This window comes from Hyaena hyaena, unplaced genomic scaffold (assembly GCF_003009895.1).
Source record: "Hyaena hyaena isolate Hyena2069 unplaced genomic scaffold, ASM300989v1 scaffold_306, whole genome shotgun sequence".
Taxonomy (NCBI): Eukaryota; Metazoa; Chordata; class Mammalia; order Carnivora; family Hyaenidae; genus Hyaena; species Hyaena hyaena.
The window spans coordinates 1,575,967-1,601,425 of record NW_024080935.1 but is presented as its reverse complement, the minus strand read 5'-3'; the positions used below and the strand labels follow the sequence as shown (position 1 = coordinate 1,601,425).

General features: G+C 52.8%; 1 protein-coding gene across 1 annotated transcript; it reads left to right on the top strand.

Annotated features, from left to right (window-relative positions):
* Window positions 1–13,334: 13,334 nt before the first annotated feature.
* Window positions 13,335–22,163, top strand: ZNF629 (zinc finger protein 629). Its single transcript, XM_039247871.1, has 3 exons — window positions 13,335–13,483; window positions 16,035–16,142; window positions 16,301–22,163. Exons 2-3 carry the CDS (start codon window positions 16,070–16,072, stop codon window positions 18,832–18,834), a joined length of 2,607 nt encoding a protein of 868 aa, XP_039103802.1. The 5' UTR covers window positions 13,335–13,483; window positions 16,035–16,069; the 3' UTR covers window positions 18,835–22,163.
* The last annotated feature ends 3,296 nt before the right edge of the window (window positions 22,164–25,459 follow it).

The following is a 25,459-nucleotide window of genomic DNA, read 5'->3' as shown; positions in this document are numbered from 1 at the left end:
GCTTTGAGTGGGCAGGACATTGTCCATCTTGTCTTCTGCACCCTAATGCCGAGAAAGCAGGGGGCTTTCCCAGTCATTCCACAAATTGGTGGCTTAGGCACAACAGGGCACCAGGTGTCTCACATAAGAAACCCAAGGGCAGGATGTAGAGTATGGGGCCACCCTGGTCCAATGACCATACATGCTTCCTCCAGCCTTACAACACAGGGTAGATGATTTCTAATAAGATTTCTTTTGTGTTTTCCTTTTTCACTTTTTATATTAAAAACAATTTTTTTGAGAAAGAGCTTGAGCAAGCATGAGTGGGGGAGGAGCAGAGAGAGACAGAATCCAAGGCAGGCTCCAGGCTCTGAGCTGTCAGCACAGAGCCCAATGTGCAGCTTGAACTCATGAACCATGAGATCATGACCTGAGCTGAAGTCGACGCTTAACCGACTGAGTCACCCAGGTGCCCTAGCTTCTTGTTATATTTTGAAAAATCATTCATATGGTATAAAAAGACAAAAAGGAAAAGGAGACTGCTCTCCTGCCTCTGCTTGTCCCCCGGCCTCTCCCATCATTTCCTGAGCACAGTGACCAGTTTCTTATGTGTCTTTCTAAAGATAGTCTATGCATATGCAAATGTCTCCTTTTAGAAAAACACAAATATGGGCCACCTGGGTGGTTCAGTTGATTAAGCAGCTGACACTTGATCTTGGTCATGATCTTGATCAGGTCATGATCTCATGGTTCATGGACTCGAGCCCAGCATCAGGCTCTGCACTGGCAGCACAGAACCTGCTTGGGATTCTCTCTCTCTCTCTCTCTCTCTCTCTCTCTGCCCCTCCCCCACGCACACTGTCTCTGTCTCTCTCAAAAATAATAAACGTAAAATCACAAGTATGACAACACATTATAGTCACTTGCTCTTCCCCCTGCTTCTTTCATATAACAACCTATTTTGGAGAATATCCCAGTTTGTACATATCTGCTTCATTTTTTCCCCACAGCTGCCGAGTATTTCCTTATATGGATATGCTGTAATTGATTTAATCAGCTTCCCTATTAGCAGACATGTAGGTTATGTTCAGTCTTTTGTGATGGAAACACTTTGCTGAATATCATTGTGCACACATCTGTGTGCAGGTGTGCCACCATGCCGGTAGGATCTAGAAGTAGACTTGTCGGGTCAAAGGGTGTGCACATTCTGAATTTTGATCAGTGTTGCCAACATTTCCTTCCCCCAAAGAGGCAGTGCGAATATATGCTCTTACTAATAATGTTTGAGAGTGCCTCTTTCTTCCACACAGTCTATAAGCAAACTATATTTGCAAGCCTCTTAGGTTAAAAATAGTATTTCATGGTTGGTTTTACTTGCACTGAGATTTCTTTCATAACAAACACTGGTAAGAGGAAATTGAAACCTACTGGTGGTGTAAAAATTTTTTAAAGTTTATTTATTTTGATAGAGCCAGTAGAGGAGGGGCAGAGAAAGAAGGAGAGAGAGACAATCCCAAGCACGCTCCGCACTGTCAGTGTAGAGCCCAATGTGGGGTTCGAACTCACAAACCGTGAGATCATGAGCTGAGCCAAAGTTGGACACTCAATCGACTGAGCCACCCAGGTGCCCCTGGAGGTGTAAAATTTTTAAAAAGCATTGTGCTGCTTTGAATTAACCCTCATCTCCTGATCTGACTTGGAGAGGGAAAATGAGAAAATTTGCCAATGAGCGCTTTAAGCCACCTGACTCATTGGAGAAGAGATACAAAGTCTAGAGACAAATGAAGTCTTAGTTTTCAAAACAAGGGAAACATACTAATAATACAAACCAAAGGCCAGAAAACTTGATGTTTAATGCAATGGGAATCTTAAATCAGACTATTAAGCAGATGATTGGCAAGGCGTGGGAAGAATAACGGTCAGGAGTCCTAAAGGACTGCATTAAATCACAGCTCTTACTAGTAAGGTGGCCATGGGCAAGGTATTTCACGTATCTCTGAACTTCTATTTCATCAGCATAAAATAGAGGCAGCAATAGCCCCTGGTGGAGTTACAGCAAAAGTTAAAATAACTCCCGTCAAGTGCTTGACACAAAAGATATTCATTAAAATGGAAGGAAGAAGGTCAAATCCAAGCCCTCTGGGGTTACGGGTCCTGGACCCCTGAGAAAAAGGAAGATGACCTGGACACAGAACAGCTGGAAGCAGGCACAGCTTGATTGCCCCTGTAAAAAGCAGGCTTGTCCAAACCTAGTGGTCAGACCTCAAGGGTGAAACACCAGACAAACAACAAAACGTCCGTGTATTATCCCCCTTAGAATAATTTGAAACAGAGCCATCTTCTTGCTGGTTGTATATTTCTAGGGGTACCAGGTTTCAACCTTTTTTTTTTTTTAATAGTTTTAAATGTTTATTTATTTTTGAGACAGAGAGCGCAAGCATGGGAGAGGCAGAGAGAGAGAGGGAGATACAGAATCTGAAACAGACTCCAGGCTCTCAGCTGTCAGCACAGAGCCTGACGTGGGGCTGGAACCTACAAACCGCGAGATCATGACCTTAAGCTGCCCAGCCGCCCGGTAACTGCGGCTTTAAAGGCTGGAGGGGCTGAATTTATGAACTTAGTAGAGCCCTGTTCCATCTCCTACGCCCGTGGGGCTTTGTTTGCCCACCTGTCTCTGTGTTGGACTGGATTCAGAATTAGGGGATGGGGTTGAAGACATGGTCCTCCGCATCGTAAGATGTCATTTTGACGAGGACTCACAGAACTTTCTCCAAGCCTCACATGAACTATGTAACCAGCATTCGCTTGGGTCTCTAGAAAGCTCAGCAAACACTTGGAGCAAGTGTATGAACAGAGCTTTATACCATATGTTTTGTTACCCACCCTGGATTCATATTATCATTTTCCCCTTTATATTTCCTTTGGCTATTTTTTGTTTGTTTTTTGTCTTGTTAACGACATTTACTACTGCTACATCAGTGATAATAGCCAATGTTGAGCAGCTGTGAGTCTTTCTTTTTTTTTTAAGTTTTTTAAGGTGTTTTTGTTTTTTTGAGAGAGAGAGAGCGGGCAAGAGGGGCAGAGAGAGAAGAGACAGAATCCTAAGCAGGCTCCTCATTGCCAGTACAGAGCCTGATGGGGAGCTTGAACTCCTAAACTGTGAGATCATGACCTGAACCAAAATCAAGAGTCAGAGGCTTAACTGACTGAGCCACCCAGGTACCTGTCATAGACTCTGTGGCTCTATAAATGCCTGGGGTCCTTTTCGAAACCAAGTAAGGTATAAATAAAGAAACAAATACAACTGCCAGATTCCCTCATCTCCTTTAATGGTAGCCACTTAATGGTGTCTTTTTAAATATTAATTAATTAAACTAGGCTTCACGCCCAGCATGGAGCCCAACACGGGGCTTGAACTCATGACCCTGAGATCAGGACCTGAGCTGCGATCAAATATCGGGCGCTTAGAGGCGCCTGGGTGGCTCAGTTGGTTAAGTGTCTGACTCTTGATACCAGCTTAGGTCATGATCTCCCAGTTGGTGGGATTGATCTCCACGCGGAGACCCACGTTGGGCTCTGTGCTGCAGCGTGGAGTCTCCTTGGGATTCTCTCTCACCCTCTCTCCCTCTCAAAATAAATGAAAATCAACTAAAAAAAGAAAACCAGACACTTACCTGACTGAGCCACCCAGGTGCCCCAAAGGTATCTTTGTTAGTATCCAAGGCCGTATATATTAGAGAAAGGCTGTCCACCTTTGACTTCATGGTTCTCTTTATGGACCTTTATTTGTAAATGAACAAATCTACAAAGCAAAACAAAACCTCTTAGCAATCAGAAGCCATTAGTCAAGTGTTAATAACCTTACAAAACTCACACCTTTTTTTTTTTTAATGTTTTATTTATTTCTAGAGAGAGAGAGAGACAACGTGAGCAGGGGAGGGTCAGAGAGAGAGGGAGTCACAGACTGAAACAGGCTCCAGGCTCTGAGCTGGCAGTCAGCACAGAGCCCGACGCGGGGCTCGAACCCACTAACCGCGAGATCATGACCTAAGCGAAAGTCGGACGCTTAACCGACTAAGCCACCCAGGTGCCCCAACAAAACTTACACCTTTAAGAGCCTCTGAGGAAAGCAGCAATGGCTAGAAGGCCACAGAGAACGGCAACCCCAGAATAGTCTCACCTCCTTTACACAGTGAAAACAAGAATAGGGATTGATGGCGCCCACGGCTCACTCATGCTGGGCCCTGGTCTAAGACCTGTCATGCGTGAATTCGTTTAATCCTCATGCCCACCCTGTTACGTCGGGATCATTTTCTATGATCATAAGGTTACTAGGTTCACAGACCAAAGACATTTTCTAGATTTCATTAATATGGATTTCAGCAAGGCACGTAATCAAATCTCTTCTCACATCCTTGAGATGAGATAGATATAGGCTGAATATCCTGCATTTAGAGTTACAACTAATTACAAGATTAAGCACCACCAAAGCCAGGGAAATGCTCATAGATTTGACCCAATATTTCTATTTCTGGGACCGTCTTTTAAGAAAATTTCAGAGACATATACTCTCAGAGATGCTCACCAAATTTTATTTGTAAGAGCCAAAACTGGAGGCAGTGTAAATATTCAACAACAGGGCAATAACTCACAAAATATGGTGTATGCAACAGGGATCATATAGATAACCATTAAATTTAAAAAAACTTTTAATGTTTATTCATTTTTGAGAGACAGAGCATAAGCAGGGGAAGGGCTGAAAGAGAGGAGGACACAGAATCCAAAGCAGGCTCCAGGCTCTGAGCTGTCAGCACAGAGCCTGATGCGGGGCTCGAACTCAGTCTGCTGAGATCATGACCTGAGCCGAAGTCAGACGTTTAACAGACTGAGCCACCCAGGCGCCCCTAGACAGCCATTAAAATTATGGCTGGGAAGACATTAATGTAGTTCTACACTTAAGGTAGAACTAAGTTTGAAAAAAAAAAGAGCTTAGAAAAAAAACCACAGGAAGGAAATACAATAAGGGGCAAAAATAATTGAACCTAGGAGCAGATGAAAAATGAGTAATTTCCTTTTTTAAATATTTTCATTAGTATGGTTATATAATTTTTTATTTTATTATTTTTTTAACAGTAGGCTCCTTGTCCAATGTGGGGCTCAAACTCATGACACTGAGGTTAAGAGTTGCATGCTCTACTGACTGAGCCAGCCAGGCGCCCTTGGTTAAATTATTTTTCTAGTGCAAAAAAAAAAAAAAAGTATTTAAGACAACGGTGAAAGCTGAAGCTAACTGCTGGGACAAAACCCAGTCAGTGTGTATACACACTTCATTCAATCTTCACAGTCTTTGGAGGGGTCTTTCCCTATTTTACAGAGATTCAGAGAAGGTCTGGCGATTAGAACAAGGGCTCACAGCGGAACGTGGCAGAAACAAGAATCGAAACAAAGTCTGATTGGCTTTCGCGTTCATAGGCTTTCACTACCAGGTTTCTCACAACACGGGACGGCTGCCAGTCTATGGTGCCTGCGGGTGATTCACAGAAGGGTGCCCCCTCGAGACAGACGGACTGCTGAGAGATCCCGCCTCTGGGCCGGCAGCCCCAGCAACATGGCCTTTGGCTTTTGGATGAAGCCCAGGTTGCATTGCGATCACACCTGTCCCCCGTAGCCGGCACCTTTGTGGGCAAACGTAACCTGCTCCAGCGCCCAGGCAGCAGGCAGGGTGGTGCCCACGTGCTGAGACAGCCCCCGGAGAAAGGTGGCCCTTTGATTCCAGGGGAGATCTCTGTGCTAGGCCTTTAACCCCTCTCAGCTCTCGCTGTGCCTCGTCTCTAGCACTCTTTCTCACATACACACAGAAGGAACCCCTTAGGGGCATCAGTCTGACTTTGGCTCAGGTCATGATCTCGCGTTTTGTGAGTTCGAGCCTTGCTCTTGGCTCTGTCCTGACAGCTCAAACCCTGGAGCCTGCTTTGCATTGTGTGTGTGTCTCTGTCTGTCTCTGCCCCTCCCCCTCTCCCTCAAAAATAAATAAGCCTTACAAAATAAAACAAGGAAAAATAAACGAGCCCCTTAGACCCAGAGCCTTCACCTAATTATGCAACAATATATCAACAGCATTTATTAACAATTTAATATTGATTGAATTTTTTTACTGTAAAATCACATACCATTTATCATTTCAACGATTTTGAGGTATACAATTCGGTGACATCTAGTTCCTCTACAATGATGTGTAACCATCACCTCCATCTAGTTCCAGAACATTCTCATCACCGCAAAGGAAATCTTGTACCCATTAAGCTGCCACTCCCCAATTCTCCCTCCCCCCACCCCTGGCAACCATTAATCTGCTTTGTGTCTCCATGGATTCCGGATACTTCATATAAACGGAATCATAAAATATGCAGCCTTGAGTATCTGGTTCCTTTCACTTGGCATAATGTTTCCAAGGTTCATCCGTGTTGTAGTACAGATCAGTAATGTATTCCTTTGTATGGCTTCATATCCCATTGCATGGATAGACACCCCATTTTGTTTATCTGTTGGACATTTGGTTTGTTTCCACTTTTTGGCTATTATGAATAGTGTTTCTATGAGCATTTGTATGTAAGTTTTTATGTGGACATATGTATTCATTTCTCTTGCTTACAGACGTGGAATTACTGGTAGTTTTACGTTTAACTTTTTGAGGAGCCACCAAATTGTTTTCCACAGTGGCTGTGCTATTTTCCATCTGCACCAGCATATATGAGGGTGTAACTGCTCTGCCTCCTCACCAACCCTGGTTACTCTCAGGTTTTTAGAAAATATTATTGTTATAATTGTCCTTGTGGGTGCGAAGTAGGATCTCATTGTGGTTTTGATTTGCATTTCCCTCAGAGCCAGTGATGTTGAGCATCTGTTCGTGTGCTTGTTGGCCATCTGTAGATCTTCTCTGGAGAACGTGCAAGTTCTTTGCCCATTTTTTAATTGGGTTGTTTGTCTTTATTGTTGGATTGTTACAGTTCTTTATATACACTGGATACAAGTCCCTTATCAGATATATGGTTTGCTAATGTTTCCTCTCCCATTCTGTTGTTGCCTTCACTTTCTTAATAGTTTCCTTTGATGTACAACATGTTTAAATTTTGATGAAGTCCAATTTACCTATTTTTTTTCTTTCATTGCTTGTATTTTGGTGTCCTATCTAAGAAACCATTGCCAAATTCTAAGTCATGAAGATTTACCCCTACGTTTTCTCCTAAAAGCTTTCCAGTGTTAGGTCTTTGAACCATTTGGAGTTACTTTTGCATTGCATTGCATTTATTTTTCCACTGATAATTTATAAGCAACAATTTTCTATTTATCACACTGACATTGAATTTCCTTCTCAGATATGCTTCTTTCAGTGAAGGAAAATGCACTGAACAGTGGGAAAATATTGAATAAATAGCAGTACAGAGTGTAACCGGATGTAGCCAAGATGGTGGGTAAAACATAGGAATCCCTACAGTCAGGTTGTGACAAAAGGTGAGTGAGGGAGGTTCTCTAGGAGACACTGTAGTTTGGGAAGAAAGGGGTGGGATGTAGCTGGATTTTGAAGGAGGGAAGACCCAGACCCAGAGTCAGAAAATACAAGACCTGAGATCCCAAGTCCTCACAGTTGCTCTCTGACTGGAACATGTTACCTGACCTGTCTGAAGTCCTGTTCCCTCATGAGTAAAAAAAGGGTGAGAATAACTGCCTTGTGTCAAGAGAGACAAATGCCTTAACGTGACTGAGAGTGTACGTCATAAAACACTCAATCAATGGCGGTGAATATAAGGGCCTAGACTTACGTTGGCTGGCATTTGAACAGGACCCTGATGACAGATGAGACTTGCCTGCATGGAGAGAGAAGGGGAAGCTTTCTAGAGAAGGTTGGGGTGGAGCCTGTGATCCAGTGTGACAATGGAATCACATTGGGCGGCACTGAGCTGGTTTCAGTGCAGAGTCCGATGCAGGGCTCAATCTCAGGAGATCACGACCTGCGCCAAAGTCAAGAGTCAGATGCTCAACTGACTGTGCCACCCAGGCACTCCCCCACCCCAAAGAAAAAGGCTGGTTTCAGATGGGAGCCAACCCTCTGGGGGTTTGGGGCTTCATTTCTCCAGCCATGAGTCTAGGTTCCCTGGGGTGTGACAATGTGGAATTAGGCTTCAAGTGTTTGAAAGCTTACTGATTTAAGTGTCGTAACCTTGTGTGACAATATAATCCTCTCCTCCATCTGTCTTCAATCTCCTTTCCCAAGCTTAGGCTGCAGTAGAGCATCTGTTCCAGGGGTGGTGGGGACCTCTCTCAAAGGTTAGTCCATGTGTCACATAGGGATAGAAAGTCGTTTGAATTTGATTTAACATGACTCGGATCAGGACAAACCTGAAAAGGAAATCAATGTGTTGTTTTAACCCCACAATTTCCATTCCAACCTTCTACTCTAAATATTTACCATTTAAAAAGTGATTTTTGGGGGCGCCTGGGTGGCTCAGTCGGTTAAGCATCCGACTTCGGCTCAGGTTCATGGGTTCGAGCCCCACATCAGGCTCTGTGCTGACAGCTCAGAGCCTGGAGCCTGTTTCAGATTCTGTGTCTCCCTCTTTCTTTTTTTTTTTTTTTAAATTTGTTAATGTTTTATTTATTTCTAGGAGAGAGAGAGACAGCACGAGCATGGGAGGGTCAGAGAGAGAGGGAGTCACAGGCTGAAATAGGCTCCAGGCTCTGAGCTAGCTGTCAGCACAGAGCCCGACGCGGGGCTCAAACCCACAAACCGCAAGATCATGACCTAAGCAAAAGTCGGACGCTTAACCGACTAAGCCACCCAGGCGCCCCCTGTGTCTCCCTCTTTCTTTGCCCCTTTCCCACTCACGCTCTGCCTCTCTCTCTCTCTCAAAAATAAACATTGAAAAAAAAGTAAAAATATAAAAGTTCTTAATTTTCAAAAATTAGAAAAAAACAAAAGAAAAACAAAACCATGCCTCAGAGGCATTCTGAGGGTGAACACAGTGGTGCTTTCTGGAAGAACCACAGGGGAACGGGTGAGAATCCAGGGGGACAGGAGGCTGGAGAACCTGTCAGAAGTCACTGTGGTAATTCAGGGATGAGAACCAAGGGTTGACAGTGGCCTGGAGCGGGGGACAGAAGACGTGGACAGAGTCAGCAGGGGTGCCATATGCCTGAGGACCTACTGAGGAACAGGGTCCACAGGACAGTCCCTCAGGCCTTGGGGAGCAGGCTGACTAGGTCGCACAGATAAATGGAGCTGGTGAATCTGGATGACTGCGGCGTGGACAGGTCTGTTAGGCAAATGGAGAGAAAGAACAAGGCCCCAGTGACAGGAACAGGGCTAGCAGCTGACATGGAATGATTTCTGGAACTGACCACGTAGAGCGGGAGATGTCTGAGGAAGAGAACAGAAAGGAAGGTTGTGGCTCTGAGCCTTTGGGACATGGTGGTTAGGAGGCACCAGGAGGGTAGAACTTACTGTGAGAAGCCTTAGGGAGCCACTGGAGGTTCTTGAGCAGAGGAGTGACTGATGCTGGCATCTCAGAGGTGGAAGGGATCTCCTGGTCCTGGGACCCCACTCTTGTTCCACATTTATTTTTTTTTATTTTTATTTATTTCTAGGATAGAGAGAGACAGCGTGAGCAGGGGAGGGTCAGAGAGAGAGGGAGACGAGGACTCTGAAACAGGCTCCAGGCTCTGAGCTGGCAGTCAGCACAGAGCCCGACACGGGGCTCGAACCCACAACCGCGAGATCATGACCTAAGCGAAAGTCGGACGCTTAACTGACTAAGCCACCCAGGGGCCCCTCTTGTTCCACATTTAAAGACCACACTCCTAAAAGAGCAGCCCCCAATACACCCTGTGGGCATGCACACCTCCAGGGAAGGAGTATTTCCTGCAGGCACCTGCTGGAAGCTTCCCTGCCTGTGGTTAGAGAGCTGTCCTAGTGAACAGCCTTCTCAGCTCCACACACTCAGCCTGAGAGTGGCCCCCTCCGTACAGCAGATGGTTGGAGCCTCTGCTCAAGGCCCCAGGTCCTCCCGAGTTACGTATTCCCGGCGTCTCTCAGGACAGTTTCCAGGCTCCCGGTTCTCCTTCCCACTGGGATGCGGGCTGTGCGCTCTGATGAGAAAGAAGGAGGCAGCCCTGGCTAGTGTTGGTCACCTCTGAATTCCTGTATCATCTCATTTAACCCTCTCGTCCCTTTGGGAACCAAGGCTCATCTCCTTTCTAAAGAAGCCAAATCGCCAAGAGGCCAAGTGAGTTGCCCAAGACCAGACTGAGCAGTGAGGACAGGGTAGGGTGTGGACCAGGGTCCATCTCTAGGACCTCACTTGCTCTCGCAGCAACTTGGGTCTTGGGGTACAAGGGCATGCAGTTTGGGGCCCTGCGGAAGGCTGCTGAGCCGTGACCGAGAACAGCATGGCGGTGGGCTGTCCGTGAAAGGCAAAGGGGGTATCCTCCTCATCTTTCCCGGGAGTTCCCCTGCCAGGAGGGTCTCCTTTCTGGCCACTGTGCCAGCTGCCTGTAGGTAAAAGGACAGCACACTGTCACCTACAGTCAGAGCCCCCTTTGCTTCTGTAGAAGCAGGACAGGCAAGGAAGATGGAGGAAGGAAGATGGCTTGGACTGAACAGGAGTGCTCCACCCTGCACATTCTTCTGTCCAGCTCCTGGAGCGAGATGAGGGAGAGGACAGAGCGGGGGCTGATTGGTCGCAGACACACCTGAGCCATTCACGGAGTTCTGGTTAGGGGTCACGTGACTCTACAGTCAGCATGCTTAGGCGTGACATAGCTCTGACACTAGTAAGCTGTGTGCAAGGGACTTATTCTATCCTTGGGATGATAATATTGGTTTCATGAGTCATTGTGAGGTTTCATGGGGCCCTTGGAATAGTGTCTGGCACACAGTAAATACTCAATGAATGTACCTACTCAGAGGACATCATCCTTGTATTTATGACTCTGAACCTGGGGAACACAGACCAAGGGATACAGAATCAGTACCTACGGTCAAATGGGTGTTGGAGCATCCACAGTGGATGATCTCTGATAAACTGAGACCACCTCTCAGCTTCATGGGGTCACAGTAGGAGCAACAGGGACTGACACACTGGAAAGCCAATGGCCTTATAAGGAAGGAAGCTACTGCCCAGCCAGTTGCTGTCCTGTGAAAATTTGGATCTTGCTGCCACATCTTTGGATTTTCCAAAGAAGTGGGAAATTTGGATTTGTATGTGAAATGTATTGATTTTTAAAGTTTTTTTTAAAGTTTATTTATTTTGAGAGAGAGTGAGAGCAAGCAGGGAGGAGCAGAAAGGGGGAGGGAGAGGGAGAGAGGGAGAGAGGGAGAGAGGGAGAGAGGGAGAGAGGGAGAGAGGGAGAGAGAGAGAGAGAGAGAGAGAGAGAGAGAGAGAGAGAGAGAGACCGGAGCCGACTCCACACCATCAGTGCAGACAGAGACCGAAGCAAGGCTCGAACCCATGAATCGCAAGATCATGACCTGAGCCGAAGTCAAGAGTCGGCTGCTCAACCGACTGAGCCACCTAGGTGCCCCTATACGTACTGAATTTTTAAAAGTGGCAATTAATTTAGTCAAAATAACGCACACACAACAAAAAGGGTGTAGGCCAACTTACACTCTTCTGTGAGCCTCCAGGGCGCAGCTTTCCCAGAAACATACTGCCCCCCAGGCCAGGTCAGGCTTCTGCAGCCCTTGGAGGGGAGGAGACTGTAGTGATGCCTGGACCTGCCCCGCAAGCCACCCAGATCCCAAGCCTGCCTCTTCTGCACCTGTGTCAGAGCAAAGGCTGGAGAGCAAGGGTGTCTGAACTGTGAATGTGATTGTGCACCAGAGCCCAGCTCCGCCCGACCTTGCCACATCTGGCCCAGAAACAGCTAGAAGAGGCAGGGGGATGACTTCATCCCACGCGTTATGTGAACTGAGCACCTACTACTGTCACTGTTTCACTCTTCCAGGAGCCAGAGAGACAGCAGTGAGTCCCAGAGGCCAGCCCCTCCCCTGGCGGCACGGACATTAAGGTGCGCGCGCACAGGAGGGAGGCACAAGTATGGACAGAAGGCAGACACGCAAATGTCCTGTCAGGGGCCATGCGTGCTGTGCTGTGAGAAACAGCAGGGAAAAGGAGACCAGGAGGGGCAAAGGCCCTGAGGTGAGAGCGAGGTGTCTGTCAAATGTGATGGGAGCCAGAGATAAGATGCTGAACGGGAGGTGTGTGAAGGAGACGGCGCTGAGAAGTGAGCAGGGGCAGGGCCCAGTGGGGCCCTTCTGGTAACCAGACTCTCTGACCCCCAGATGGAGGCCCAGAAGAGCTGCTGGCCTCTTTAGCTGATTTTTGACATACAGTTTGTTCTGTTCCTGTGCTCGCTCCCTAACATCCCTGGGCGGATAACATCTTCTTGTGAATCTTTTGTGTCTACAACGTACGCACGATCAAACTTGTTGAGTTCTTGAGGGTGGAAAGCCCGATTCTTGTTCAGGTCTGAGGTCTCGCCACCTCTATGTTCCCCGCAGTAAAAATGTGTGAAAGTGAAATAATGACCTGGCCTTAAGCATGTTACTGCACTTTTCACATCTTAGTTGCCTTTCCTGTAAAATGGGGATGATCACGGGTGGAGAGGAGGGAGGAGATGAAAGCAATAAAAACTGGGAGCCCAGGTAACCTGGGCCTTGGGAGGCCACTGGTGTTCTCCGGTTTTGAAAGGTCTCTCCTGCTATGAGTTATGAAGGGCCCTCCTGGGTCAGGGAACCCCCACTGACTTCCCTCGGGCCGCCAGGGCAGCTCTGACGGGAGCTAATGGGGAAAGAAGCATGCTAGACACCCCTCCTGGAAGCGTTTGTCCCCTCAGCCTAAACTCTTGTTGCCCTGAATTATGATTTCATTTAAGCCATTTTTAGTCTGTAGGCTGTTCCCTCCCACACCTGCCCAGCCAGTCCCTACTCCCACCCCACAGCCCAGGCATCTGAGCCCCAGCCCTGGGTCCGAGTCCCAACAAAGGCAGGCCCCAGGGGACCAGCAGCCACCAATTCCAAGACCCGGCTTTTTGGGAGTGGCCGGCAGAGTCCCTTTGAGATGGAGAGTGGCCAGCAATCCAGAGACCCCCCCCCCACTGGTATCTGGGTTCCCTCGAGGTTCTCCCGCTAGAGACAGAGAGAGGGGCGTCGCCTCAGCCACCTCCCGGCTCCCCGTCCTCTTTTTTTCCCAGGCTGCGGGAGGCGAAGGGTTAAATCCCATAGAGCTGATGCTCTGACTCCAGGCTAGAGGGGCCCGGGAAGCTGGGGTCACTTCCTGCTCCGTCCCAGTCACCCTGAACTGGTCCCCGGGTCCTCAGCCTGGGATCACCCCTTGAGAAGGACCCCAGAGTCCTCGGCGCCCAGCCCGCCCCCCGAGGCAGGGCATTCAAGGGGTTAAGTCCCCTGGGGCTGGATTCTGCCTTCCGGCCTTCCCCAGACCCCAGAGCCGTGAGTTGGGGACGCCTGGGTTCTTGGGGGGTGGCCCGGAGGGCCCGGGACGGCCGCCGGGAACAATGGGGCGCGGGAGGCGGGGGCGCGCGGGCCAGCGCCCCCTCCCCACCCCGGGCGCCTGTGGGGTGGGGGCCGGGCCGGGGCCGCGAGGGCCCGAGGATTCTGGGAAGAGCGCGAGGGTCTGGCTGTGGGGGAGGGGAGGGAGGGCGTGAGCATTCTGGGAAGAGGGAATTGGGCCGCCGGCGGGGCCGGGGCTCCGCGGAGCGCCGGAATCCTGGGGGCCCCGCGGGCAGGGGAGGCCGGGATGCCGGGCTCCGGCCCGGGAGCCGGAACAGGGTCTTGGGGACCGGCCCGAGCAGAAGCCCAGGGTCTGGGCTGGTGCGGGCGTGGGGGGGTGGCGGGGGGTGGGGGGCGCCGAGGCCACGGCGGCTGCGTTCCCGCAGCTGCCTCCATGTCAGGGTCACCCTGGGCCTCAGTCCGCACCTCTCCGCGAGGCAGCCTCCTGCTGCTTTCCTTCCCTCCGCAGCTGGGCAGCTGGGCTGGAGCGAGGTCCAAGGCCTGGGTCCCGGGGCCAGAGCCTGGGCCCCGGTGGACTCTCAGCACTTCTTGCCTCCCTCGGTGTTCCCACTTTCCTACTCCATGCGGCCTTGGCATTAACCCTTTCCCTTCTGCTCTGGACAGCCGAGCTTGAATTTCTCGGGACATTCAAGGTACAAGAGCTCTTACCTGTCCTGGGCGAGCACAGGAGGCCTCTTCAGAATAGGCAGCCCCCGCGCAGCCCCCAGCTCGGCGGAGGCCCCCTGCTTCCACCACTCCAAAGACACTTCCAGATGGGGGGAGGGCGCATTCTCACAGCCCAGCTTGCTGCAGAGATGAAGAAATTAATTTACTTCCCAAAATCTAACTCCCATCTCTCCTACTGCTATTTGGCAGTGTCCGGCTAGCTCCTGCTTCACTTTGGTTGTCTCCCAGCTGCCTCTTCTTGCACCACTGTCCCCATACACACAGTGCCCATCCCACAGGGCCGCTCAGAGCCCCCACCCTCCCCAGGGACTCTGTTCAGGCTCTAAACATCGTGGGAACCCAGAATTTAGCTCCCATGGCCTTATTCCCTCATCCTGGATCCTATCACCCTTATTGGAGCGGTGGCTATGTTTTACCTGGAGGCCACGCTGGACTCCCCTTCCTTTGCTGCCATCCCCTTGCAGAGTGACCTTTAAAGACATTAGGCCATACAGGTTTTCCAGGAACAAGGGGCATCGCATTCATTCACCTTCATTCATTCAACAAAATTTAGCAAGCGCCTCTTTATGTGTTAGGCACCATCCTACGCGTGGTATACGGCAACAAAACAGGGGAAAAAAATACAAAATAGAAGAAGGGGTGCCAGGATGGGCGTGATAATGGCAGGCTTTGGGGGGGACTACTGTTTTGAGGTCACAGGTGCAGACTGTCAGGCCTAGTCACTGGATCCAGCAAGCCGTGGAAACCTCTCGGTCCTGGGATTTTCTCCATCTCCTGGCCAGCAGGTTCCGTCTGAGCAGGAGTCTTCATCACCGGCTCCTGCCGGCAGCCCCACATTTATGAGTTTCACGTGACTCCCAAGGTCATCTCCCTCTCGGAGGCCCCGGGCAAGCCAGACACAGAAGCTTGCATTTCTGATCTTAGCGCTGCCACTTCCCAGCCTGTGACCTTGGAGAAATCTCCCTGCGTGTTGATTTCCTGATCTGTAAAATGGACAACCTGATTCCGCCCGCAGGCCTGTGGGGAGGATTGGGAGAGAGAACAAGGACACCACAGGCACCGGGTCAGCTGCGGGGCACCCTCCGCACACCTGTCCCTTTTTCCTTTCCACTCCGCTCTCAAGGTCGTCCCTGTAGAAGCCCCCCGATGGCTTTAAACTTCTCCCCCAACCCCTCACCCCCAGCTGCTTGGCCTCCTCTCTGTGCTCTTAACGGAAAAATGCCGCAGTCCTTTTAGAGAGTCCCTGTCCCCTCAGGGAAATCTGATTGTTGTTTTTGTTGTTGTTGTTGTTGTTGTTTTACCTCCTCAAGTGTTCCAGGCACTGCCAGTTCTCTGGGCTCGTAAGGAAAGTTTATTGGTCCCAATTAGCAGCCCCATTAAGGAGGAAAATTAGAGTCTTAATGAGCTTCCTCTGATTAGCAAAATAACAGGTTTCCCAGCCTCTGGGCATCCAAGTGGTGGAGTGAGAGCCTCCTTCCCCTGTGGGTGTCAGATCCTTCTCTAGCCCCCAGTCTGGGTTCAAAGGGTTATGACTGATGAGCTTTTAATTACACTCTTAAGTTCACCTACTGGCTTAGTTGTGAGGTGAAGATCCGGAGCAGGAGTCCGGCCTGCAGGGGTAGGGGGCCCGCGGTGAGAACAGGTGCTCAGAAAAATGGGGAGGTGGGAAGCTGAAGGTCACAGGAGACCTAATAAGGCCTGGGGCCCGCAGGTGAAGGAGTGGGGGCTTGGGGAGTAAAGCAAAGCAGATCAGCTCCATTGTGTGTTCCTCTCTCCACCCCCACCCCCACCCCGCCCCCACCAGGGTCCCTGGAACACTGGGCAGTCCTGAGCTCTGGAATGGAGCCTGAGGCGGTGCTGTGGGGCCCAGATCTGCAGGGTCCTGAACAGAGCCCCAACGATGCTCACAGAGGTGAGGGGCACACGAAGGGACTGCAGTCCTGACAAGACAGCGGCCCCAGTTCAGGGAGGGGCCCAGACTCTGGGGGAAACCCAGGGGAGGGAAGAGAGACCCGACCCCCCCACGTTCTGAAAGGAGATGGGGGCTGGAGACTCCCTTTCTCTCTGTAGGTGCCGAGAGTGGGAATGAAGAGGAGAGCCCTCAGCAGGAAAGTTCTGGGGAGGAGATCATCCTGGGAGATCCAGCTCAGAGTCCAGAATTCAAGGACCCATCAGAGATGCCCCTGGAGAGACCCTCCCAGGATCCCGCAGTCCCCGGGGACCCCCCAACCCCACCGGGTCACCCCAACCCCTTGGACCACCAGGCTCCCCTGGACCCCCCCGCCCCCGAGGTAGTCCCTACCCCATCTGACTGGACCAAGGCCTGCGAGGCCAGCTGGCAGTGGGGGACTCTGACCACGTGGAACAGCCCCCCGGTGGTCCCGGCCAACGAGCCCAGCCTGCGTGAGCTGGTACAGGGCCGCCCTTCCGGGGCCGAGAAGCCCTACATCTGCAACGAGTGCGGCAAGAGCTTCAGCCAGTGGTCCAAGCTGCTGCGCCACCAGCGCATCCACACGGGCGAGCGGCCCAACACCTGCTCGGAGTGCGGCAAGAGCTTCACGCAGAGCTCGCACCTGGTGCAGCACCAGCGCACGCACACGGGCGAGAAGCCCTACAAGTGCCCCGACTGCGGCAAGTGCTTCAGCTGGAGCTCCAACCTGGTGCAGCACCAGCGCACGCACACGGGCGAGAAGCCCTACAAGTGCACGGAGTGCGAGAAGGCCTTCACCCAGAGCACCAACCTCATCAAGCACCAGCGCTCGCACACGGGCGAGAAGCCGTACAAGTGCGGCGAGTGCCGGCGGGCCTTCTACCGCAGCTCGGACCTCATTCAGCACCAGGCCACGCACACGGGCGAGAAGCCCTACAAGTGCCCCGAGTGCGGCAAGCGCTTCGGCCAGAACCACAACCTCCTCAAGCACCAGAAGATCCACGCCGGCGAGAAGCCCTACCGCTGCACCGAGTGCGGCAAGAGCTTCATCCAGAGCTCGGAGCTGACCCAGCACCAGCGCACGCACACCGGCGAGAAGCCCTACGAGTGCCTGGAGTGCGGCAAGAGCTTCGGCCACAGCTCCACCCTCATCAAGCACCAGCGGACTCACCTGCGCGAGGACCCCTTCAAGTGCCCGGTGTGCGGCAAGACCTTCACGCTGAGCGCCACGCTGCTGCGGCACCAGCGCACGCACACGGGCGAGCGGCCCTACAAGTGCCCCGAGTGCGGCAAGAGCTTCAGCGTCAGCTCCAACCTCATCAACCACCAGCGCATCCACCGCGGCGAGCGGCCCTACATCTGCGCCGACTGCGGCAAGAGCTTCATCATGAGCTCCACCCTCATCCGCCACCAGCGCATCCACACGGGCGAGAAGCCCTACAAGTGCTCCGACTGCGGCAAGAGCTTCATCCGCAGCTCCCACCTCATCCAGCACCGACGCACGCACACGGGCGAGAAGCCGTACAAGTGCCCCGAGTGCGGCAAGAGCTTCAGCCAGAGCTCCAACCTCATCACGCACGTGCGCACCCACATGGATGAGAACCTGTTCGTGTGCTCCGACTGCGGGAAGGCGTTCCTGGAGGCGCACGAGCTGGAGCAGCATCGGGTGGTGCACGAAAGGGGCAAGACCCCAGCCCGGAGAGCTCAGGGCGACACCCTGCTGGGGCTGGGCGACCCTGCCTTGCTGACGCCACCCCCCGGAGCCAAACCACACAAGTGTCTTGTCTGCGGAAAGGGGTTCAACGATGAGGGCATTTTCATGCAGCATCAGCGCATCCATATTGGAGAAAACCCCTACAAAAATGCAGATGGCCTCATGGCGCACCCAGCCCCCAAGGCGCCTCAGTTCCGACCCCCTAGGCTCCCTTTCGGAGGGAATTCCTATCCGGGTGCTGCCGAGGGCAGAGCCGAACCCCCAGGACAGCCCTTTAAAACGCCGGAAGGGCAGGAGAGCTTTGGCCAAAGGCTGGGCCTGCTCTCCTCCAAGTCCTACATTTGTTCCCACTGTGGAGAAAGTTTTCTGGATCGGGCTGTGCTCCTCCAACATCAGCTCACCCATGGCAACGAAAAGCCCTTTCTCTTTCCCGATTATAGGATTGGTCTAGGGGAAGGGGCAGGGCCCAGTCCCTTCCTAAGCGGAAAGCCCTTTAAGTGCCCTGAATGCAAAAAAAGCTTTGGCCTCAGCTCTGAGCTGCTGCTGCACCAGAAAGTCCATGCAGGTGGGAAACCCCAGAAGAGTCCGGAGCTGGGGAAGAGCTCTTCCGTCCTCCTGGAGCACCTCAGGAGCCCCCTGGGGGCCAGGCCCTACAGCTGCTCAGATTGTGGGGCCTCCTTTCTCGATCGCTTGGCGCTCGTCCGGCACCAGGAGACCCACACCCAAGACAAGTCCCCCCCACCCGAGGACCCCCTTCCAGAGCCAGCCACCCTTTCCACAAGCCAGGAAGATGAGGGAGAGGCCCCCATTCCCGCAGGGAGCAGCAGCCACGGGGACAGGGAAAACCCCAAAACACTCCCGGAAGAAAAGCCCTATTTGTGCCCTGAGTGTGGAGACGGCTTCACAGAAGTCGCTGCCCTCCTCCTCCATAGGAGCTGCCACCCAGGGGTCACCTTGTGAAATGAGTCTGGAGACCAGGGGCCTCTCTCTCCTGAGAGGAACGCTGGATCCCCCCCCCCCAGAAGTTATGTGGGGAAAGGAGGAAAACCCTATCAGGTTGTAGAGAAGCGGAGGATAAAGAACCCTGGGTAAAAATAGTGCTTTTACATCAGTGATGAGAAACCTTATAATATTGTTGGTGGGAACCACTTATAAGAGGCAGTAGAGAAAAACTGTTGGGTTAGAAACCCTATAAATACGTAGGAAAAAAAAGTCCTTTAAGTCTGTAGCAGAAAAACCCTATAAACCATAGTGGATAAAAGCCCTATTAATTGTAGGAAGAGGTCCCAATATGTCTCTAGACAGCCCTATAAAACTGTATCAAAATCCTTGTGAAACTATAGGGTCGGGGAAGTGCAGGGAATCCAATGGCATTGACTCGAGAGGCGTGACCCTCAGAAGGTGTAGGAGAGCCTCCCATGAACTTGTTCCACAGTGTTCTCTCCCCCTGGAGTACGGGAGGGAGCCTCTCTCCCAGAAGCCTTGGACAATGACATGGAGGAAAATGCTCAGCTGGGGACTAGTGTGGGGAGAGGCGGAAAAAAGTGATGAGGAGCCCCCAGGCCCACAGAGAAGAAACGACCCCAAGAAGCTAGGAAGAGAGAGTCCAGCTCGCCCCACTGGGGGTTCCTTGGGATATGAGGCCAGTCTTAGGCGATTTTGTGTTAAGAGGAAGAGGCCCATGGAATTCCTTATTGGGAAGGATCCAAAAATGGGGATGGAAGAAAAGTGATATCAGGCCTTTTTAAAGGCTGAAATTCGGGGTGCATAGAAACTTTAAGAACACTGGGAAACCACCACAGAAGTTAGGGGGCAGGAGGGGGACGGCTGTTAGTGCTTTGAGGAAAGCAAACCAAGGTGAAGCTGTGGATGGAACCCAGCCAGCTCGGGGCTGCCCAGTCCTCTCTGTTTCTGGGAGCTTGTTAAGCTACAAGTGCAAGCAGATCCCAGCTCAGGCCGCCGGGGCTCCCCCACCCCCACCCCCCAGCCAGGCAGGACGGGGGACTTCTCGTCAGAGAGGCCTCCGGGGATGGAGGGGCCCTCCTGCCCACTCTCAGGTCTCACTGTCAGGAGGTTTCTCCTGAAATCTAACTGCCAGCGGTCTTGCTGCCGTGGCAGCTCACTTCCTCGAATTCTGTCCTTAGTGGAGAGGGGGAATCGCTGCTAGTCGACCTCCAAAGAATAAAGCCCTTCAGAGACTCAAGGCCTATGTGTGGTTAAATCCTCCCTAGACGTCTCTCCAAGTCAACGACAGTCATGTGTGGTTCTCTGTGGCAACGAGGGACAGCAAGTGGACAGAATAGAGCGCTGATTACCCAGCAACCTGCTTTTAAACCTCACTCTTTTCGTCTGAGCTGCTAGCGAGGCTGCTGGTGGGATGAGCCAGCCTCCGTGTAGTGGTGGGGGTCCAAACGCCCCCCAGGCTGGGCCATGGGTCCCTGAAGAGCATACGGAGGCCTGACCACCTTCCTCCCCCTGGTACTTGGAGCTCTGGATCGTGGTCTTGGGCGGGGACAGATTCCCACCCACTTGGCTCCTCTCCTCCTTAGCCAGCAATCTTCAGAGGGAAATGGAAGGATGAGAAACACACTCCCCAGCCAGGCCCATCTCCTGTCCTCACACACCACACGGTTCCACTCTTTGGTTAACGCAGCCAGACCCGCCGATGTGACTGGGTGTGTGTGGCAGGGGAGAGAGACTGCTGCCCTATAAAATGGTTGAGTGAAAACTCTTCAAACATCTGTAACAAGAACCCCACACCCTAACCCTGGAATCCCTTAAAGAGAGGACTCCGTCCAGTGCTGGGTCCAAAGGAAGTGCCCACTGACCCCACGCTGGCACCAGTAATGCACTGTGGTCCTAGAGTCAGAACTGAGATGCCGGGTGAGGGGGCCCTTCAGGAGTCGTATCCCTGGAGAGGGCGACTGGATTCCTCAAAGCTGTGGAAGAGACCTCCGATTCCATTACCCAAAAGCTCAAATGGTGAAAGCTCTTTCTTCACCCTTCATCTCTCCTGCCCCCAAAGGGATGACCTTAAATTCAAAGGATCAAAATCGAGAACACTGCAAGAGGAAAAACCCGGGCCTGCTGGGGAGAATGAAAAGGCAGTTCTTGGATGATTGTGGGGAGACCCTTATTGCCATCTGTGCAAAGCCCCACCCCACCAAGTGCCAGGTCAGAAAGCACTACTGAGAGGGGAGAAGGAGCCTGCCTGCCGAATCTCTACTGACGCAAGCGTCAACCAAGGGGGTGTTCTTATGAGACTGAGAAAGGAGACCATCCTCCAAGTCAAAGATTTTTTGTTAAGAGGGGAGTAGGAAGAAACTTCAGTTGTAGAGACAAACCCCCTGTAAAGCTAGAAGCAGCGCCCCTCAGAAACAGGTCTGAGGAATCTGGCTCCAGGAGAGTCCTGGAGAGCAGCCTTTGGGGCTCGGGCCAGTCTCGGGGGGGAGGGGAGGTGGTCGGTGTGGTCCAAGGCCAGCTGTAGGCCTACTGAGGACTAGGGTGTAGCATACGTAGTAGGATGCCCGCATGTTGTAGGGATGGGTGAGGGCCAGCGGTCTTGGCTGCGGTACTGAATGGATGATGTGGACACAATTAGGTGGGGTCTGGGGTTTCATAGCAGGAAAGGGGCAGAATCGGAAACCTCTGGGGGTGTGACCTGTTCTCTTGCCCACCTCCCCAAACGCCTTTACCCGGGTGCTTCCCTCCCAGAGCGAGCTACATCTCGGGAGGAACTAAGCAGGGGGGCTGGCTTGCGGAGGTGGCAACGTCCAGAATCTCTCTGACCAGAGATTAGGCAAAGGCCCAGGCGTCGGTCGTGGCACTTGCCCACCAGAACTTAGCCCGGAAGGCATGGTGTCCCCAAAACCGTTTTGTCCAGCTCCACGCAGGCCTGACTTCAGAAGTGCCCTGGTGGAGGAGCCCGACAGATAGGGTCACAGAGTCATTGGTGAAAGCAGAGGGGAGAGGGGACATTGATCTGAGCTTAGGGTGCACCCTGAAACTGCTATGGCTGTGGAGGTCACATGGGAACTCAACAGAACTGGGCACGAATCCCGAATGGTGGGGAAACTTGAAACCATCACGACCAAGAGTTGAGATTCCAGGACACCTGCTCCTCAGGTGAGCAGCCCCAGACTCTTGCCCCCATTAGGGAAGCCCCACTCACCTGACTTGTCCCCGTGGAGTGAAGAGAGGCCCCACTTTTGAGTGTTGTGTGTCAATAACAGTGTTGTGTCACCGGTGGTCATGTTGATTAGTTGAAGAGAATAAAGGGAATAAGATTTCCCAGGTGTTTTCTGTCTTCTCTTCCAGGCCCAGAGCGAGCTGAAGGAGCCTGTCCTCTCCCAGAGCCAGGGTTCATGTGTAACCTCAAAAGCTCAGCCCAGCGCAGGCCACCCTTGCACCCTTCACTCAGATGCCCTCAGATCCCTATCCAGTGCTTGTGGGTGGGAGCCTGAGGGTTTGTGGATTTCTAGAACCCATATCCTTAGGAGAAAGGGGGAGAAACGTGCTGAGATGGTGGCAGAGCCGAGCAGGTCTTGGTGCCTGGTTTTGGTACGAGCGTGCCATGCTGCCTCCTGGGTGGCTGCCTGGTGAGGCTGGCGCTGGCGGGCTCCCATCCAGCCGTGCAGGCCCAGGGAGGCCTTTCTGACCACGACAACTGCGCTCCTCCCAAGACTGCTACAAGGGAAAGCTCCTAAGCTCTAGTTCCAAAAACTGGCAGCCACCAACCCTGGTTCACCTGGGGCCTGGTCAGCCTTCCTCGGGGCCAGAGCCTCCTAGACCCTGAGGAGACATGGGTGGAGACCTGGCTTGTCATCTCATCCTCAAGAGGTAGCCCAAGAGCCCTCATTGTTTGAAGAGGCTCAGAAAAGGGCAGCCACTTGCCCAAGACCCACAGGAAGGCAGTGAGGGAAACCAGAACGGCCAGGAGCAGGCTCTGCACCCAACCAAGCCTCTCCTCCCCCAGCACTGGGCCTGCCCGGGCCTGGCCTGGGCTCCACACTGTCTGGCCAGGCGGGGCTGCTCTGATGAATCTTCAGTGCCAGGCTTGCCTCAGTGCTATCTCCTGGCCTAGGCCTGGCCACGGCCCCCTGAGCAGTCACCTGAGGTCAGCACTTGCTCTAACCTGTAGCCTGCCTCTGGCCCAGCCTGCAGAGAGCCTCCTGCTCCAGCCAAGGAACTTTCTCTCCACTTTCTCCATACGTCTCTGACCCTGACTCCCAGGGCAAGCTTACTGTCTTGCCTTCCCCTTCCCCATCTAGAAAGCAAGGAGTGGAGTAGTAGGTAAGGGAGGAGGGACTTGCCTTTCACAGTAAGGTGAGCAGTGGAGGCTCTCCTGCATTGTGTCCCCTGCCCTGGTTCCAGCACAGGAACCAGTGAGGGGGTTTCAGGGAAAGAACAGGCACCGGAACACAGTGATTGGCTCAGAGACTTAGCAGAAGGGGTTGTGGACCCAGATATGGTGACCACCACAACAGAGGGTCAGGAAACCAGCTGGGGGAAGTGACCTGAGGCATGAGGGTAGGGGATAGGCGTGGGGAGGGGTGAGGGATAGAGAGTATATGACAGTTGTGTGGCAGGGAGCGGGTGGTTAGATCATAGAGGGCTAGAGATTAAAGTAAGGTAGAAAACACAGCCCAGAGAAGAGCATCTTGTTTGAGGTAATCGGGGGTAGAGCACCATTGGGAGTTTTTAAAGAAGAGTTTAAGGAGAGTGACATGACTTACTCGCCCCCCTCCCGCCCCAACCAATGGTGGTGATTTTCTAGGTCTGGAGCTCAGGAAAGAGAACTGGGCTGGAGAATTGGGTCTTAGCAGCTTAGCTGAAGCCAAAGTCACGGACCAACACACAGGAAGAGTGGCAGAGAGGAGAGGATGTAGCTTAGGGGTGAAGGAACAGGACCAACAGAAGACAGTATACAATCAGGACAGTGTAGCGCCACAGGTCCAAGGTTAGTTTAAAAGAGTGGTTAATGTCAAATGCTCCATTGGACCCTGTAGCCAGTCACACAGCAGCCCCAGTTCTGGTTAAAACAGGCACCTTCCCCACTGAGGCCAACACCTGCACAGCCGCAAGAGGCCAGCCAAGGCCAGTGTTGGTTCAGGAGGAACTTTGGCCTGCCCATCCCAGGGGCCCAGGGTTTCACAGCCACTGAAGCCCCCTGGGGATACTGGGAGTTGTAAGGGGTCAAACCTCGAGAGTGGAGAGACCTGACCAGCCCCTGAAACAGCTTCCTAGCACTGGGCAGACATCGCACACCAACATTTACGGGGAATGCTCCGTTCCTCCCGCATCAGTGCTTGCTCCTGCCACTGAAGGTGGCATCTTTATCCCACCACACGTTGGGCTTGAGCAAGCGGTTTGACACCTACTTTATTAGATATGAAGACTCACAAAGAGTGTTTACTTCTCGGGGTATGGAGACGGGTCAAGGAGAGACTTTTGAGAAGACGATGTATGGTTACTCGTATTTACCTAAAAAACCCGTGTGGAGGTAGGTGACTCTTGGGAAAGAGGGTAGTGCGCACAGAGGATTGGCTGACCGCGACCGCTTCCGGGCGCAGCCCTTCTCCCAGAGCCGGCCCGCGTCTCTATGATGCAATATGCTGCGTTTTTCCCATCCTGGCGTCCGTTGCCCCTGGGCGGCGAACACTTCCCGGGCGGCCTCATGCCATCCCCCGCCACAGCCCGGGTCTCGGCCAGTGTGCCCACCGCGGCCAGCCCACCGCCGGAAGTCACTGTGGCCCGCGTCTCCGTCTCCAGTCCGACCTGGTCCAGCTGCTGCAGCCCCGCCGAAACCCTGGACGCCAGGTGGGGCCCAAAGGCTGACAAGGCCGCGAACCCCCGCGAAGGCGCCACTGCTGCCAAGCCTGCGGCCGCCACCGTCACCCCGCGCCCAACTCCGGCACCCAGCCCAGTCAGCACCCGCCCCGGCGCGAGCCCCGCCACAGCCGCAGCGATGGCTCCAGCCGCGGACCCCACAGCAAGCTGAACCCACAGACAACAATCGACACACGGTTCCAGAGAACACGGCCCAGCAGCCAGGGAAAGTTGCAATGAAGGAAGTCATCCGCTACGCTGTTCTGATCTGTCCGCCCGAGGGGAGAGGCGGGTGAGGCCGTTAGGGAAGGACAGCCCGCAGACCGGGCCCAGGCTTGCCTTTGGCCGGTACAGCCTAGAACGGGCTCTCTCCACCGAGGCCCTAGTTGCCAGGGGGCTGATTAAGGGACTACATTTCCCAGGAGGCAACACGAGGCTCCCAACATCCCTGCGGCCAATTATTGCGAGGGGCGTGGCGAGCGCGTGCCGACAGGACGGACAGGGACGCTGGGATCATGGGCGTGTCAGCCCTCCCCCGTGGGAGCAGGAGAGGCAGGCTGGTGACGGTGGAGAACGATGCTTTCTCACTGCAGACATGCTCCTCCCGCAAGCAAGCCGTTTAGGATCCGAGACGGCGGTTAGATCCAAATGTAACTAGATGCTGGGGGTGGGAAAGGCGAGGTCTCTGTGCAGGCCCTTGGGGTTCACACGCCAGCCAGGACAGCGCCATAAGTGTAGCAGCTAAAATCTGGGACCA

Coding starts and splice junctions, on each gene's coding strand:
- ZNF629 (XM_039247871.1), top strand. CDS start 16,070: ATGGAGCCTGAGGCGGTGCTGTGGGGCCCAGATCTGCAGGGTCCTGAA. Junction 16,143..16,300: donor CCCCAACGATGCTCACAGAG/GTGAGGGGCACA, acceptor TTCTCTCTGTAG/GTGCCGAGAGTGGGAATGAA.